Source organism: Acartia tonsa, chromosome 12 (genome assembly GCF_053477335.1).
Source record: "Acartia tonsa isolate MP-2025a chromosome 12, ASM5347733v1, whole genome shotgun sequence".
Classification (NCBI taxonomy): domain Eukaryota; kingdom Metazoa; phylum Arthropoda; class Copepoda; order Calanoida; family Acartiidae; genus Acartia; species Acartia tonsa.
The window spans coordinates 20,637,552-20,650,177 of record NC_137271.1 but is presented as its reverse complement, the minus strand read 5'-3'; the positions used below and the strand labels follow the sequence as shown (position 1 = coordinate 20,650,177).

At 33.4% G+C, this 12,626-nt stretch overlaps 1 protein-coding gene across 1 annotated transcript; it reads right to left on the bottom strand.

Moving 5' to 3' along the window:
* Positions 1 to 5,545: 5,545 nt before the first annotated feature.
* Positions 5,546 to 10,727, bottom strand: LOC145334591 (zinc finger and BTB domain-containing protein 41-like). The gene is made up of 7 exons (XM_080180107.1): positions 10,577 to 10,727; positions 10,198 to 10,322; positions 9,545 to 9,616; positions 9,148 to 9,217; positions 8,407 to 8,496; positions 7,462 to 7,573; positions 5,546 to 5,979 (listed from the first exon to the last, which is right to left on the bottom strand). Exons 1-7 carry the CDS (start codon positions 10,692 to 10,694, stop codon positions 5,793 to 5,795), a joined length of 774 nt encoding a protein of 257 aa, XP_080036233.1. The 5' UTR covers positions 10,695 to 10,727; the 3' UTR covers positions 5,546 to 5,792.
* Between the last annotated feature and the right edge of the window lie 1,899 nt (positions 10,728 to 12,626).

Here is a 12,626-nt window from a genome sequence, read left to right as displayed (position 1 = left end):
CAACATCCATAAGTAGCGAAGCTCACAAATTATGAATGGATATCGGGAAAAATTTACTATAGAGCAGTGTCTTACAATAATCATTAAACTTGATGAAATAGGGAAATCACGAAGCCTTTAAAATCATGAACCTATGAATTACGAAATTAAAAAAATCTAGGAATCGATCTAGCACCGCAATTAATAGACAATTCAATCCCTGATAATTTCAGCCGTCAATCCTGTATAGGAATGGAGAAAATCACAAAAACCTATAAATCTAGGAATCGATCTAGCACCCCAATTAATAAAAAAAATTTAATAAAAACTTTGTGAAAATATTTTGATGTAAAATAAATTAATCTCTGAAAGTTTCAGCCCTCTATCTTGAATAGGGATTTAGAAAATCACAAAAAAAACTTGGAAATCTAGGAATTGATCTAGCACCTCAAGTAAAAGACAGATGGACAAAACAATGTATAGATTAGATGGGCATATATCATAGGAATCTTCATTAAAAATGTCAGCTGTCTATCTTGAAGTGGAGTCGAGAAAATCACGTTTCCCCCATAGCATTACTGACTTACTGACGGACAAAGTGAATTATAGAGTAGCTTCGCTACTTAAAAGTACAGGGTGCGCCACATAAATCCGGACTTTTTTAAACGGCCATAGCGCCAAAACTACTTGACCAATCAGGACGTTTGACCCCACTATAATAGCTTAGGTAATGACCTTTTTGCCAATGAAAATCTTTGGACGATGGAGTACGTGTGCGCCGATCTGGCCGCGCATATGTTTAACAAGGCAGATTCGAATTGCGCAGATAGTTTACCGTGGATTTATGACTTGGGCCTACTAAATCTGACCTCAGCCCATCTGTAGGTAAGATGGACTAATGAAACTTGCTGGAGATACTATCAGATATTTAGTGAAAACACTAGAAAAGACCAGAGCTCTCTATCCCAGCTGAATTGGCTGAAGTACTCCGACAAAGTGGATCGTGGTAGATTTTAAGATGTCAAAACCGTCAAAAATCTTGAAAATTTCTCGGTTCTTGACTTCGGGGGGCCCATATGGAACCTTGAAACTCGTTGTAGACTATGTATTGCGTTGATAACCCTATCTTAATCTTCGTGCCATTTTTAAAAAGGTATAAAACGTTGTTCTAGCTTAAATGTGGCCCAAATGAGAGCCGCCGTGTCAAAGGGTAGCTTTAAAGATGGGTTAATTTGGATCCTGCGGTTACTCACGTCCTTAAGGATATGTGGCCTCCCAGCAGCCCCGATCTTCATCCAATGAACTTTTAGGCCTGGAGCGCCATTAAAGCATGAACCAATAGACGCGCCCATACCAAAAAGACCTCTCTCATTGCTCCTGTCATGGAGAACTTCGCCTGCTTGAACAGGGACATGGTGACAAGGGTCAGCGGGCGCTTCAGGGGGCGGGTAGAGGCGGTGATTGAGGCTGGCGGTGATTTTATTAAATAATCTAATAGTCATATACCTAGGTTGCTTCCCAGTTTTTAAAATTCATTAAAATCTTTAAAATTGACGATTTTATGTTTATTTGTTTAAAAATAAGAAAAAGTCCGAATTTATGTGGTTCACCCTGTATAATAAGTAAAAATATATTTATTTATTTATATATTTTGGAGTCTTTAAAAATAGATGGGTTTACATACAAAAACTATATATCTATAGATTTAACATAAGCTGAGATAATTGGCAACAAAAATAATAACGACAACATGCAATAAAATAAGCTAGTTAGATGGTAAGAGTAAGACAATGGACGATAAATTCATGTACATCCCTAATGATGTTAAACAAATTTACCTCTTCTAAAAATTAATATTATTTGTTGAAAAGTTTGGACACTTACAGTGGAATCAAATAATCAAAGTTCATTAATTAATCGTACTCAGAGTTTTTAAGATAAAGTGGTCATTTAACTACGAGTTCCAGTGTAACTTAAAGCCCATTGTCCCCTCCCTCTCTATATTTTCTTGTTTCTACTACTTTTTCTACAACTTTTTACAGTAACAAATGAATGGTTTATCTTGTCATCTTAAAGATTGATTAAATGCGTCATCAATCATTAATTATAAAATTTAAAATGCAAGATATCAAAATTAAGACTGAGAGTTTTATGAACCGTCACCATACTTTATCTACATTGTTAGGACTTTCAGACAAAGATCTTACAATTAATAACCTTATTAATACCATTATGTCATTATATTATTAGTTCAATAATATTATGTGAAAAAATATATAAAGCTGCTGAAAAGCTGTCCGACTGCCATGGATTTTTTATAGTTGATTATACTCCTTAATGATGGTAGTTTCAGCCTTTTATCTTAAATAAGAGCCGAGAAAATCACATTTCTTCATTCTGTCTGTAACAGACGGGCAGACATTTTGTATTATAGAGTAGCTATGAAAGTACTAAACAAAATTACCCCTTTAATAGATAAAAAATATATGTCGAGAAGTTTTGATTTAACTAACGAATAAAAGAACAATTTAAAACTTTGGGTACCAGTAAAATTAACAATTCCAATGTCTCCTCCCTCCCACAGATAATTGGCTACTTAAAAGAACTTGCCTTTAGCAAATGTTTTATCATGCAACCCCTGAGGTATTTACCTTCAGATAAAAATTGCCCCATTAATTTAACATTATTTAAAAGTAAGGCTCTTCTATAATTAGGGTATTTCCGTACGAGCTAACGGTTAGCTCTTAACGTTAATTTAAGCATGTTGGAATTGTCCTTTCGATTAAAAAACTTTACATGTTGAGTTGATTCCTTTAACAGTTAAGTATGATTTAGAAATAAACAGCACGTACGTCTATCTAAAACTTTTGTGACCACATATTTTTGTATAATAGATTTATCCTATTTATCTGATTTTTGGAATAGTGATTCCTATAAAATCAATGTGAAATATTAAAAGCGAAGCATATTCATAATCAAGTACTAAACTAAATCTGTAAGTATGTCCTAAAACAGTGTCCTAAATTTAGGCGATTTAGCATCACAATTTTGTTTGAAATTAAAAATTAATGTTCTGCTTAACAAGTATTTATGTTCGTTTGTCTTACATTCTATTTTTAAAACTAGCTTTTGTGGAATGTTGCCATCCTTGTTTGGAATATGCTTTAAAATATTTGTCTGGCAAACAAGGGCAATAATATTCAAATGTAGCAAAGATTTATGTAAAACAGGTCAACAAATATCTATAATACAAAGTAGAACGATGTCTGTCTGTCTGTCCCTTAAGATCTCGGTAACCACTGAACCGATCGGATTCTACTCTTCAGGGATTACACCTACTGGTCCTGTGGTGGTTTTAGGCTATTTTCTTGGTAGGTTGGACAACCCCAACCCCCCCAAAAACAAAAATTCCCCCCCTCATTTTTTTTGGTCCTTTTACGTATTTCGTCAAAAAACACCCACTGAATCAAAAAAAGTTTTGCATTTTAGATATAATTTGTATAAATACTTAAATGGTTTTAGGCTATTTAATTTTAATTCTGCTTGCTGTCTGGCTCAAGTCTATCCTATACCAAGTCACAATAAAATTGTGTAAAAAAAGCTACCTACTTTTTTAGCGTTTGGTACGTGAAATTGGCGTAAATGCCTTGGTCCATAAACAGGCGCAACTAATTACAATTACCAAGGTCTTGATTGTCTGTTGGATGTTACTTAACCTCATATTTTAGTTTTTACTTTAGAGTTTTAAATGTGTAGAGTGGGCAGGGATTAAATAGCTGTATGTTTACAGGTTGGTGACCCTGTGCCAACTTTCAATTGGATCTTAGAATTTCATCCAATTGTGTTGGAAATATTAACACAGCCAAGTCGCTACGAAAGAGCAGAAAGCAAATTGCTTGGAGACGAAAAAGATCCCCACCACTGGAACCAGGCAGTTGCCTAGGTTATACATCTATACTTATACATTTATTAGAAAAAAAAGATATAGATGACTTGTTAAGCAGCTTTGCTTCATAAAAAATGTTTATAAGTGAGTCTCTTAATATCATATTAATAAAAGACGCTCTGATAAACAATTTCTGTATATTTGCATTTTCTTTGCAAACCAAGATTTGATCAAAATGTAAATATAATAAAACAATCGGCGAAATTTCATCAAATTGACAATTATTCTATATTTAAGTAATTAAAGTATATGTATATGTCTGTGTGTAGCAAATGATCTTTCAAACCACTAGCTGAACCGATATGGTTACCCTCTACAGTGAAGCTTCTCACAAGTCCAGGAAATGTTTATAACAATTTTGGGGGAGGTTACCACCACCCTCCAAAGAGAAATCGCCATTTAAACAATTAAAGTATCTCAGATTTTTGTTTAATATTGCTTTTTAAAACTATCATGTAAATTGGAGGGTCGGTTTTTTTAAATACCCCGGGGTCGTGGAAAATAGGGGTTTTACCCGGGTTTTAGGGGTTTCTTGTTTTTTTTGGGGTATTTTGGGTTTTTATAGTTTTTATACTGTAAAAGCTTGAATAATATATTATATATAATTATATAATATGTAATAGACAATTCTTTCTATGGCACAGCGAGTTTCATAGTATTTTTACAGTAGCTTTTCTCTTATTTCTCCTTTGCGGGGCAATCTTTACCCCTTAACTAACCTAACCTAAAATAACCTATTAATAGCTACTATAAAAATACAAAGAAAACCACTGTGCCATGAAACCAATTAGGTCCATTCTTTTAATATTTAGAAACAGGCTAGGACATAAGATAGAAGTTGGCTGCTATTTACAGGAAAAACAGAAAAAAATGCAAAAATCTAAAGATCCTAAAACTGTACGTGCTTTTCTTGCTGGTATATCTCTTCCTGAGCCCGTGACAATGGCAAAATCAAGCATGGCAGTCTATTCCTTTGTTAAATACATGCAAGGGGTCAATGAAAAACATATTTTTTTTATACAAACAATGAAAAATAAACTTATTTTTGAAACAATTTTACCTTTTTTTAATAAAACCCCCAAAACCTAAAACCCCTTGGGTTTTTTAAGGTGGGTTAAAGGGCAAAAAACCCGGGTGGGTTTTTTATCTGCCAACCCTGCCTCCCCTCCCTCAAGTGCCCTAGAGGGGAGGCATAGCCGCTAGTAAATTATAAAGTTGGAAAAATATAAAAAAATTTAAACTAACATACATAAAACATTTGTATGATGATTCCTTTAATAGTTCGGTACAATTTAGAAAGAGTAGCAAGTCTATAGTCGAATTAAAACATGCCGAATTCTACCTTTTTGACAACAATTTATTGTATGATATGATTATCTTATTTAATGATTACTAGAACAGCAAGGTACACTATTACAAGCAAAGCAACTCTGTAATGTAAGTATTTCCTTAAACAATATAATGTATACTAATTTGTCAACTTATAAATCCATATTCTGCAGATTTAGTTCTGGCACTCTACAAATGTTAACGTATTTTAGTTTGTCCAACCGTCTGATTGAAGAGCTTCGCTTTTAAGGATGTTGTTATCCTTGTTTTTAGTATAAGAAATACAAAGTGTTATATTAAATTTTATTATTATTAATAGTTATTTTTCACATCGTATTTTAGACAGCTTACCGCGGATATTAAAATAAAAAGTTTAATAAGTTAGGTTAGCACCGAGGGACAAAATTGGTTTTAGTTTTATGATTTTTTACTATTCGTGAAAAATTGCTATACATGATTTTTTAGTGTGGCTGTGAACCGATTCTAATCCAGCTGATATCAATCGGTTTCTAAGCCACACTGGAAATGTAATTATAAATCAGGAAACAGAATTATCAGGTACACTAGCAGAGATAACCGGTTGTTTTGTTTTCACAGTTTTAATCATTTTATGGACAGTTCTGTAATGTCTGACCATAGAGGATTGATGGCTTAAAGATACTTGACACTCCTCGCATTCATATAGTTTCACTCTGCTATGGCTTCTTTCATGTGCTGTGAGGTCCCTAAAAAATCAGGAATAGGTCAATCCTACAGTGTGTTTTTTTTATGAGAACTTTTTTGAAAGCAATTTTACCCCACTTATAGTTATCAGAATTTAATGATTAATGGCTTATTTTCTTCGTTTTTTAAGGCAATTAATAGAACAACAAAAAAATATTTCAGTTTTTATTTAAAAAGTACAGTAAAATCTAAAATTCAAAACTTAGGTGTCAACATCTAAAAATGGTTTCAGCGCATTTTTCTTATGCTCAAATATTCAACCTTTTGCAAGAATGGCTGCAAAACACTTCAAAGTTGAGATATAGAGCTACAAATGTATACAGATACTATTAGGGACATGTACTAGAACATATCAAAGTTTAAAGGTCATATCTCAACCAGGGAGGGAGTACTGTCCCCCCAAAATCGACTACAGAAAATCTAATTTTTTTCTTAGAAGATTTAGGCATCAGAAAAATGCGCTAAAACCATTTTTAGATGTTGACACCTAAGTTTTGAATTTTAGATTTTACTGTACTTTTTAAATGAAAACTGAAATATTTTTTTGGAGTTCTATTAATTGCCTTAAAAAACAAAGAAAATAAGCCATTAATCATTAAATTCTGATAACTATGAGTGGGACAAAATTGCTTCCAAAAAAGTTCTCATAAAAAAAAACACACTGTATTATATAAAGTAAGTTTTGTTTTGTTTTAAGCCTAATATTTCAATAACTACTATAATAATAAAGGTCTCCTTTTTGGGTCCCGTGATGGTTTTAGGCCGTTTTACTATTTGAGCCTTGTGATGGTTTTAGACTTTTTTTTTGCCACCTTTCTTAACCCTTTGAATACAGAGCTCTTACATGCCAGGGGCTCAGCTAATGGTATTATATAAAGTAGTGAGGTATTTTTTTGCTTGAAAATTGATATCTCAATCACTACTCAACCGATACGGTTTTTTTTCTAGCCCCTAGAGGCTAGAATCGTATCCGCTAGTAAAGGGGGGGGGGGGGGGCGAAAGTGACACTTTTTGAAACCAAAACTAAAAGTCAAAGGAACTCAACTAAAAAAAGAGTTACAGGTCTGACATTTTGCATGGCAGTTGCTTTATAGGGGTACAATATGGAACTATGAAGAAACGGCGGCGCAACCGCCGAAAACCGCCGAGAAAAGGCAACAAAAATTACGGCGGGAAACGGCGGTTTTCGGCGGTTGCGCCGCCGTTTCTTCACAGTTCCATATTGTACCCCTATAAAGCAACTGCCATGCAAAATCTCAGACCTGTAACCCTTTTTTTAGTTGAGTTCCTTTGTTGACTCTTAGTTTTGGTTTCAAAAAGTGTCACTTTCGCCCCCCCCCCCCCTTTATTAACATTTCACTTATTAAACTCCGACACTCGACAAGTGGTAATGTCCGTTTGTCCTTTCATCTGGTTTTTAGAGCTTCGCTTTTTCGGTGTTATCATCCCTGTTAATTTACTAATTTGTACATAAAAATACTCACCTTGCGGATTTAAAAAGTTTCTGGCAGGAATCACATTTGAATGGTCTTTCATCAGTATGCGTTACCAAATGACGTAGTAAGGCTTGCTTTAATTTGAAGGTTTTGCCACACTACACAATAAAATGGCCATGTATTTTGTAAATAATTTGATTGCTAGTTGGTTCATAAAGTTGTATATTATTTTTAAAAGGAAAAGAAATTTTGTCTAGGGACAATTTCTATAGTCAGGATGGAGGTAGTGTACCCTCCCATCCCACTATTAGTTATAAACCTTTCATGGACCTATGAGAAGCTTTTCTATAAACGAGGACTTATTACTTCTATCTTACACCAGATTATAATGTACTCTAATAAAATTAAACTTGTAGCTGGCTAAAATAACGACCCCCCCCCTATTCACCCCCTTTACACCATCCCCTACATTCTTACTGGGTGAACGAACTGACCAACAAGTAATATCCATTTTAGCAACCTAAATTGACAACAGTTTTCTCCTTGTCATAATATCCACTTACATTCTATATCCTTTACTAGCGGCTACGCCCCTAGAGGCCTCTAGGGGCACTTGAGGAGGAGAGAGTCGAATTTAATAATTCAATTTCTTATTTTAGATTTTATTTACGTTTTACGTTTATTTTTCGTTGAACTCTCTTTCTAAAATTGAGAAGTTTAAAAAAAATTTAATTTCTCTAGGGAGGGTGGTGGTACCTTCCCCCAAAATAGTTATGAACCTTCCCGGGACATATGAGAATCTACCCTGTTAAGGAGAACCCGATCGGTTCAGCGGTTAGCGAGATCCTTCGGTACAAACATACAAACACACAGACAAACATCCTGTTACTTATATATTACTTATTATAAGGATTGCATTGGAGGGGTTGGTAGAGGGGTAGAATTATATACTCCTCAAAATTAAAAAAATCAACTAGCTGGCCATTTATTCCTGTTCACATGCCCAAGATTTTTCAGCATGGTGCATATTTCTAATGTGTGCTTTCAAAAGATCCTCGAATGCAAATGTTTTATCACACAACTAACAAGAATTATATATTATTAAGTATCCTAAATAGTCTATAGGGGTAACTTTAAAAAAAAAGATAGACTAAAGCCTGCCCTGGACCAATGTATAGCTTTCCTCAAACGGACTTAAAACAAAGAGTGATTGGTTATCTTTTTTTTCTCTTGCGAGGGGGGTGGTATCCTACCCAAAATAGTTTAAAACCTTCCTTAGACCTATGATAAGCTTCACTGTAAAGAGAAACAATAAAGGTCAGTGCAGTGGTTAGCGAGATTCTTCAATACATACACGTACACATCCTGTTACTTTTATATAAGAATAGGATAATGGTTATTTATCGCATCGTATTATAGAAAGCATTCCGTGGAAATTAAAATAAAAAATAGTAAGATTAAAACATGTTTTGTTACCCCGAGGGGACAAAGTCACGGACTAAAAAAATGTATTAATTTTATGATTTTTTATTTTATCAATTCGTGGAAAAATGTCTTAATTACGATGTAATACATGATTTTTTATTATGGCTCAGAACCGGTTCTAATCCAGAGGATTTTAATCGGTTTCGAAGTCATACTGTTTACCTGTTGTATTTAAATCTTTGCCGAAGCCATTCTGGAAAATCATAAATACTTTTTGTTTTTTTTTATGCACAATAATAAGTGTTTCCTTGCAAGGTATATCCTTGGTTTTATCTCCGTGAACTCTTTCCTTGTGAAACTTAACATTCCAATCAGATCTGATGTCAAACAGTTTTTTTCGTCTCGGTTTAAGTGAGTACTACTGCTTAACTGACCAACACCGTTATGTAAACATAATCTTTGCAGATCTTTTAAAACTGTATAAAAAGTTTAAAGTTTATGACATTGAAATCATATTTTGTCAGAGAATCAGGACATTTTTAATAATTGTTAAAATCAAAAGAAATAGCAAGTAATGTATTTTCAACTCATTTGATTTGTAAATTGAAACTAAAAAAAGAGAAAAATTGTGATTATAGTCAATTAGAAATTTTTTTTATATTCAATGCTGTATTACTTTTATTTTACGAAAAAAAAATATTTTCCTAAAAGTTTTGCCACATAAATCACAACACCAAGGTTTCTCATTACTATGCTTCAAAACATGTCTTTTAAGATCCTTAAAAAGGTTTTAGTATTTGATATAATATCATTTATATCTCAAAGAAAATGCCATTTGATTAAATCAGCCAACGAATTAAAAAGACATTCTCATAGGTCTTGAAAAGGTTTATAACTATTTTGGGACAGGGTACCATCACCATCTCAAGAAAACACCCTTAGAAAAAAATGACACTTCACTGAAAATAAATATCTTTCTTACTTTTTTTCTTTAAAATTAAAATTTGGTGTGGGGGGCAACTGACCAACCTTATTGCCCCTGCATTAGGCCTCTGAAGTATTAAATACTAGCGGCTGCGTCCCTAGTATCTAGGGATATTAGAAGGGACATGAAAGTGCAGAAAAATAACTTAAAACCTTACAACGACTTATTTTTATAAAAATTAAACAGCCTAAAACCACCCTGGGAGCTATAAGAAGCTTCACTCTAAAGGAGAACTATATCGGTTCAGCGGTTAGCGAGATCCTTCGCTACAGACAAAAAAAAAGCTTACTACTTTATATAATAGGATATATACTGAAAAGCTAAAAGTTAAATACAATTTGTAGGTCTATCCCTTTGAAATTATATTACTAAACCTTTGGATATGGAAAATATCTATCACAGTCTTGGCATTTCAAAGATTCATGGTCAAAAGTTTTCTTGTGGTGCATCATAGCTTCTATAGATTGCCATTTTCTGTTGCATGTATCACAGGAGTATACTTGGATAATCATTTATACAAGAAAATCTCAGAAAATGTTTCATAAATTTTTCTGAGAAGCAAAAGCTTTTTCCAGGACAGGTAGCACTTTTTAGCAGAGAGTTCATTCAGGGTTAGGTAAATCCCACAAATATTTTAGTTTAATGTAGGATTGATACCACCAAACCCCATCTTTGAAAGAAGACCATAGATAAAATATTTGGGTTATACAATTAAAAACTTTAAATCTTTACACTTTTTTCTTGTATAAAAACCTTTAGCAGATTTTTCAATGTTGGTTTGAAGATTTTCTAATGTGTTATCCTCAGTGTCAATATTTTCTTCTTCAATAATTTCATTCTTTAATGCCTCTATGTCAACGGGTTCTGTCATTTCTGTGCCTACTAATAGATATGTAATGTTAAACTTATTAAATAAGGATGGCCATAAAGCTCACAAACTCAGAAGGAGGAATTGTTATTTTAGCCCGTTGCAAGTTTCATCTTCTTATATTAGAGAACCTGAAAATCTGGTTTTAGTTGCAAGTAATAATATATTCCTTTTTGGGGGCCATCAATGAATACGAATAGTCTGCATGTCAAATTATATCCCCTAGATTTTATTGACAGACGAATAATCAAGAAAAAAAGCTTAAAACCATGCCAACACATTTATAAAGCTTCCCTAAAAAGCAAAACCCAATCAAACAGGCAATTTAGAAATTATTTGTTTCAGACAAAAAAAACCTCACTACTATGTACTATGCGAATCTACACACAACAAGGATGACAACATCCATAAGTAGCGAAGCACAAAAATTCGTGGATGGGACTTACGGTCATTGTTGTTTTCTTCAAACGACAGGAAATTTAATTTTAATATCGTTAACTAAAAAAATTTTGAAAATCGATCCATAAACACCAAAGATATGGGGGAAAATGTAAAAATATAAAAATAGCCAAAAACCTGCAAAAGGGCAGTCTGAACGTCATTGTTGATTTCTACAAATGACGGGAAATTTAATTTTGATATCTTTAACTGAAAAAAATTTTAAATCGGTCCATAAACACCAAAGATATGGAGGAAAATGTAAAAAATATAAAAATAGCCAAAAACCGTAAAAAGGCAGTCTGACCGTCATTGTTGTTTTCTTCAAACGACGGGAAATTTAATTTTGATATCTTTAACGGAAAAAATTTTGAAAATCGGACCATAAACACCAAAGATATGAGGAAAAGTTTAGTCAAAAAGGCAGTCTGGCCATCATTGTTGGTTCTCCAAACGACGGAAAATTTAATTTTGATATCTCTAACTGAAAAATTTTTGAAAATCGGACCATAAACACCAAAGATATGAGGAAAAGTGTGGAAAATAAAAAAAAAGCCTAAAACCTGCTAAAAAGCCGTCCGACCGCCATTGATGTTTCATAGGTAATTGTGCTCTTTAATAATGAGAATGTTGTCAAAAAATTTCAGCATTCTATCTTTTATAGGAGCGGAGTAAATCCCATTTCCCCCATAGCATTACGGACGGACGGACAAAGTGAGTTATAGAGTAGCTTCACTACTAAAAAAATAGTAAAGACGCCTTTCTAACATAATAGCAAAGTAAATCCCTATGTTTTGTTTCAATATTGTAACTTTGGACATACTTTATGTATAAAGAAAGGGCGCAACTTAAATTGTTTGGATCTACTGCAGTTCACGGTAAAATAATGCTTACACATTATTAAATAAGTAGCCAAAGGGCTGAACGTTCAGATCATACCCGCACTCCATTTTAAACGGCATAAAAAGACCTACAAATAATCTGTAATAGCCAAGATCCAACGATGCACAGGGAAAGCTTCACTAAAGAAAAAATGCGTAAAATAGGTCTTTTTCGCGCATTTCTTTGCACTGCGAGATAATTATGCATTATTGATTCATGGCTATTCCAGATTATTTGTAGGCCTTCTTATGCCACTTGAACCAGTGTGCGGACATGATCTGTATGTTCAGCAGTTTGGTAGCTAGCAGTCTTTAAAATTCATAGATTTTTGGAAATATTGCTTACCAGCATTATTTTACCGTGAACTGCAGTAGATCCAATTGTTTTAAGAGTTACATGTATCATTCCTTCGTGTTGAAATAAAGGATCATCTAAATTTTCAGCAATTATATTCTCTTCAATGTCATCCTTTATCTCATCAATATCACAATTTTCAGTGGCTGATTTTTCCTTCTCACATTCATAATTAATTTTAACTGAATGCTCTTCAAATTCTTTGTTTTTATCTTCTATCTTTATGTTTCTTTTAGTTTTAGTCTTTTTGATCTTCTTAAT

Excerpts from the sequence above, each read along its gene's own strand:
- LOC145334591 (XM_080180107.1), bottom strand. The coding sequence starts at position 10,694 with ATGACAGAACCCGTTGACATAGAGGCATTAAAGAATGAAATTATTGAA. Across the intron at positions 9,218-9,544 it reads ATTTATGTGGCAAAACTTTT|AGATCTGATTGGAATGTTAA; the intron begins AGGAAAATATTT and ends CTGTTTGACATC. Across the intron at positions 8,497-9,147 it reads AACCAAGGATATACCTTGCA|AGTTGTGTGATAAAACATTT; the intron begins AGGAAACACTTA and ends ATAATTCTTGTT.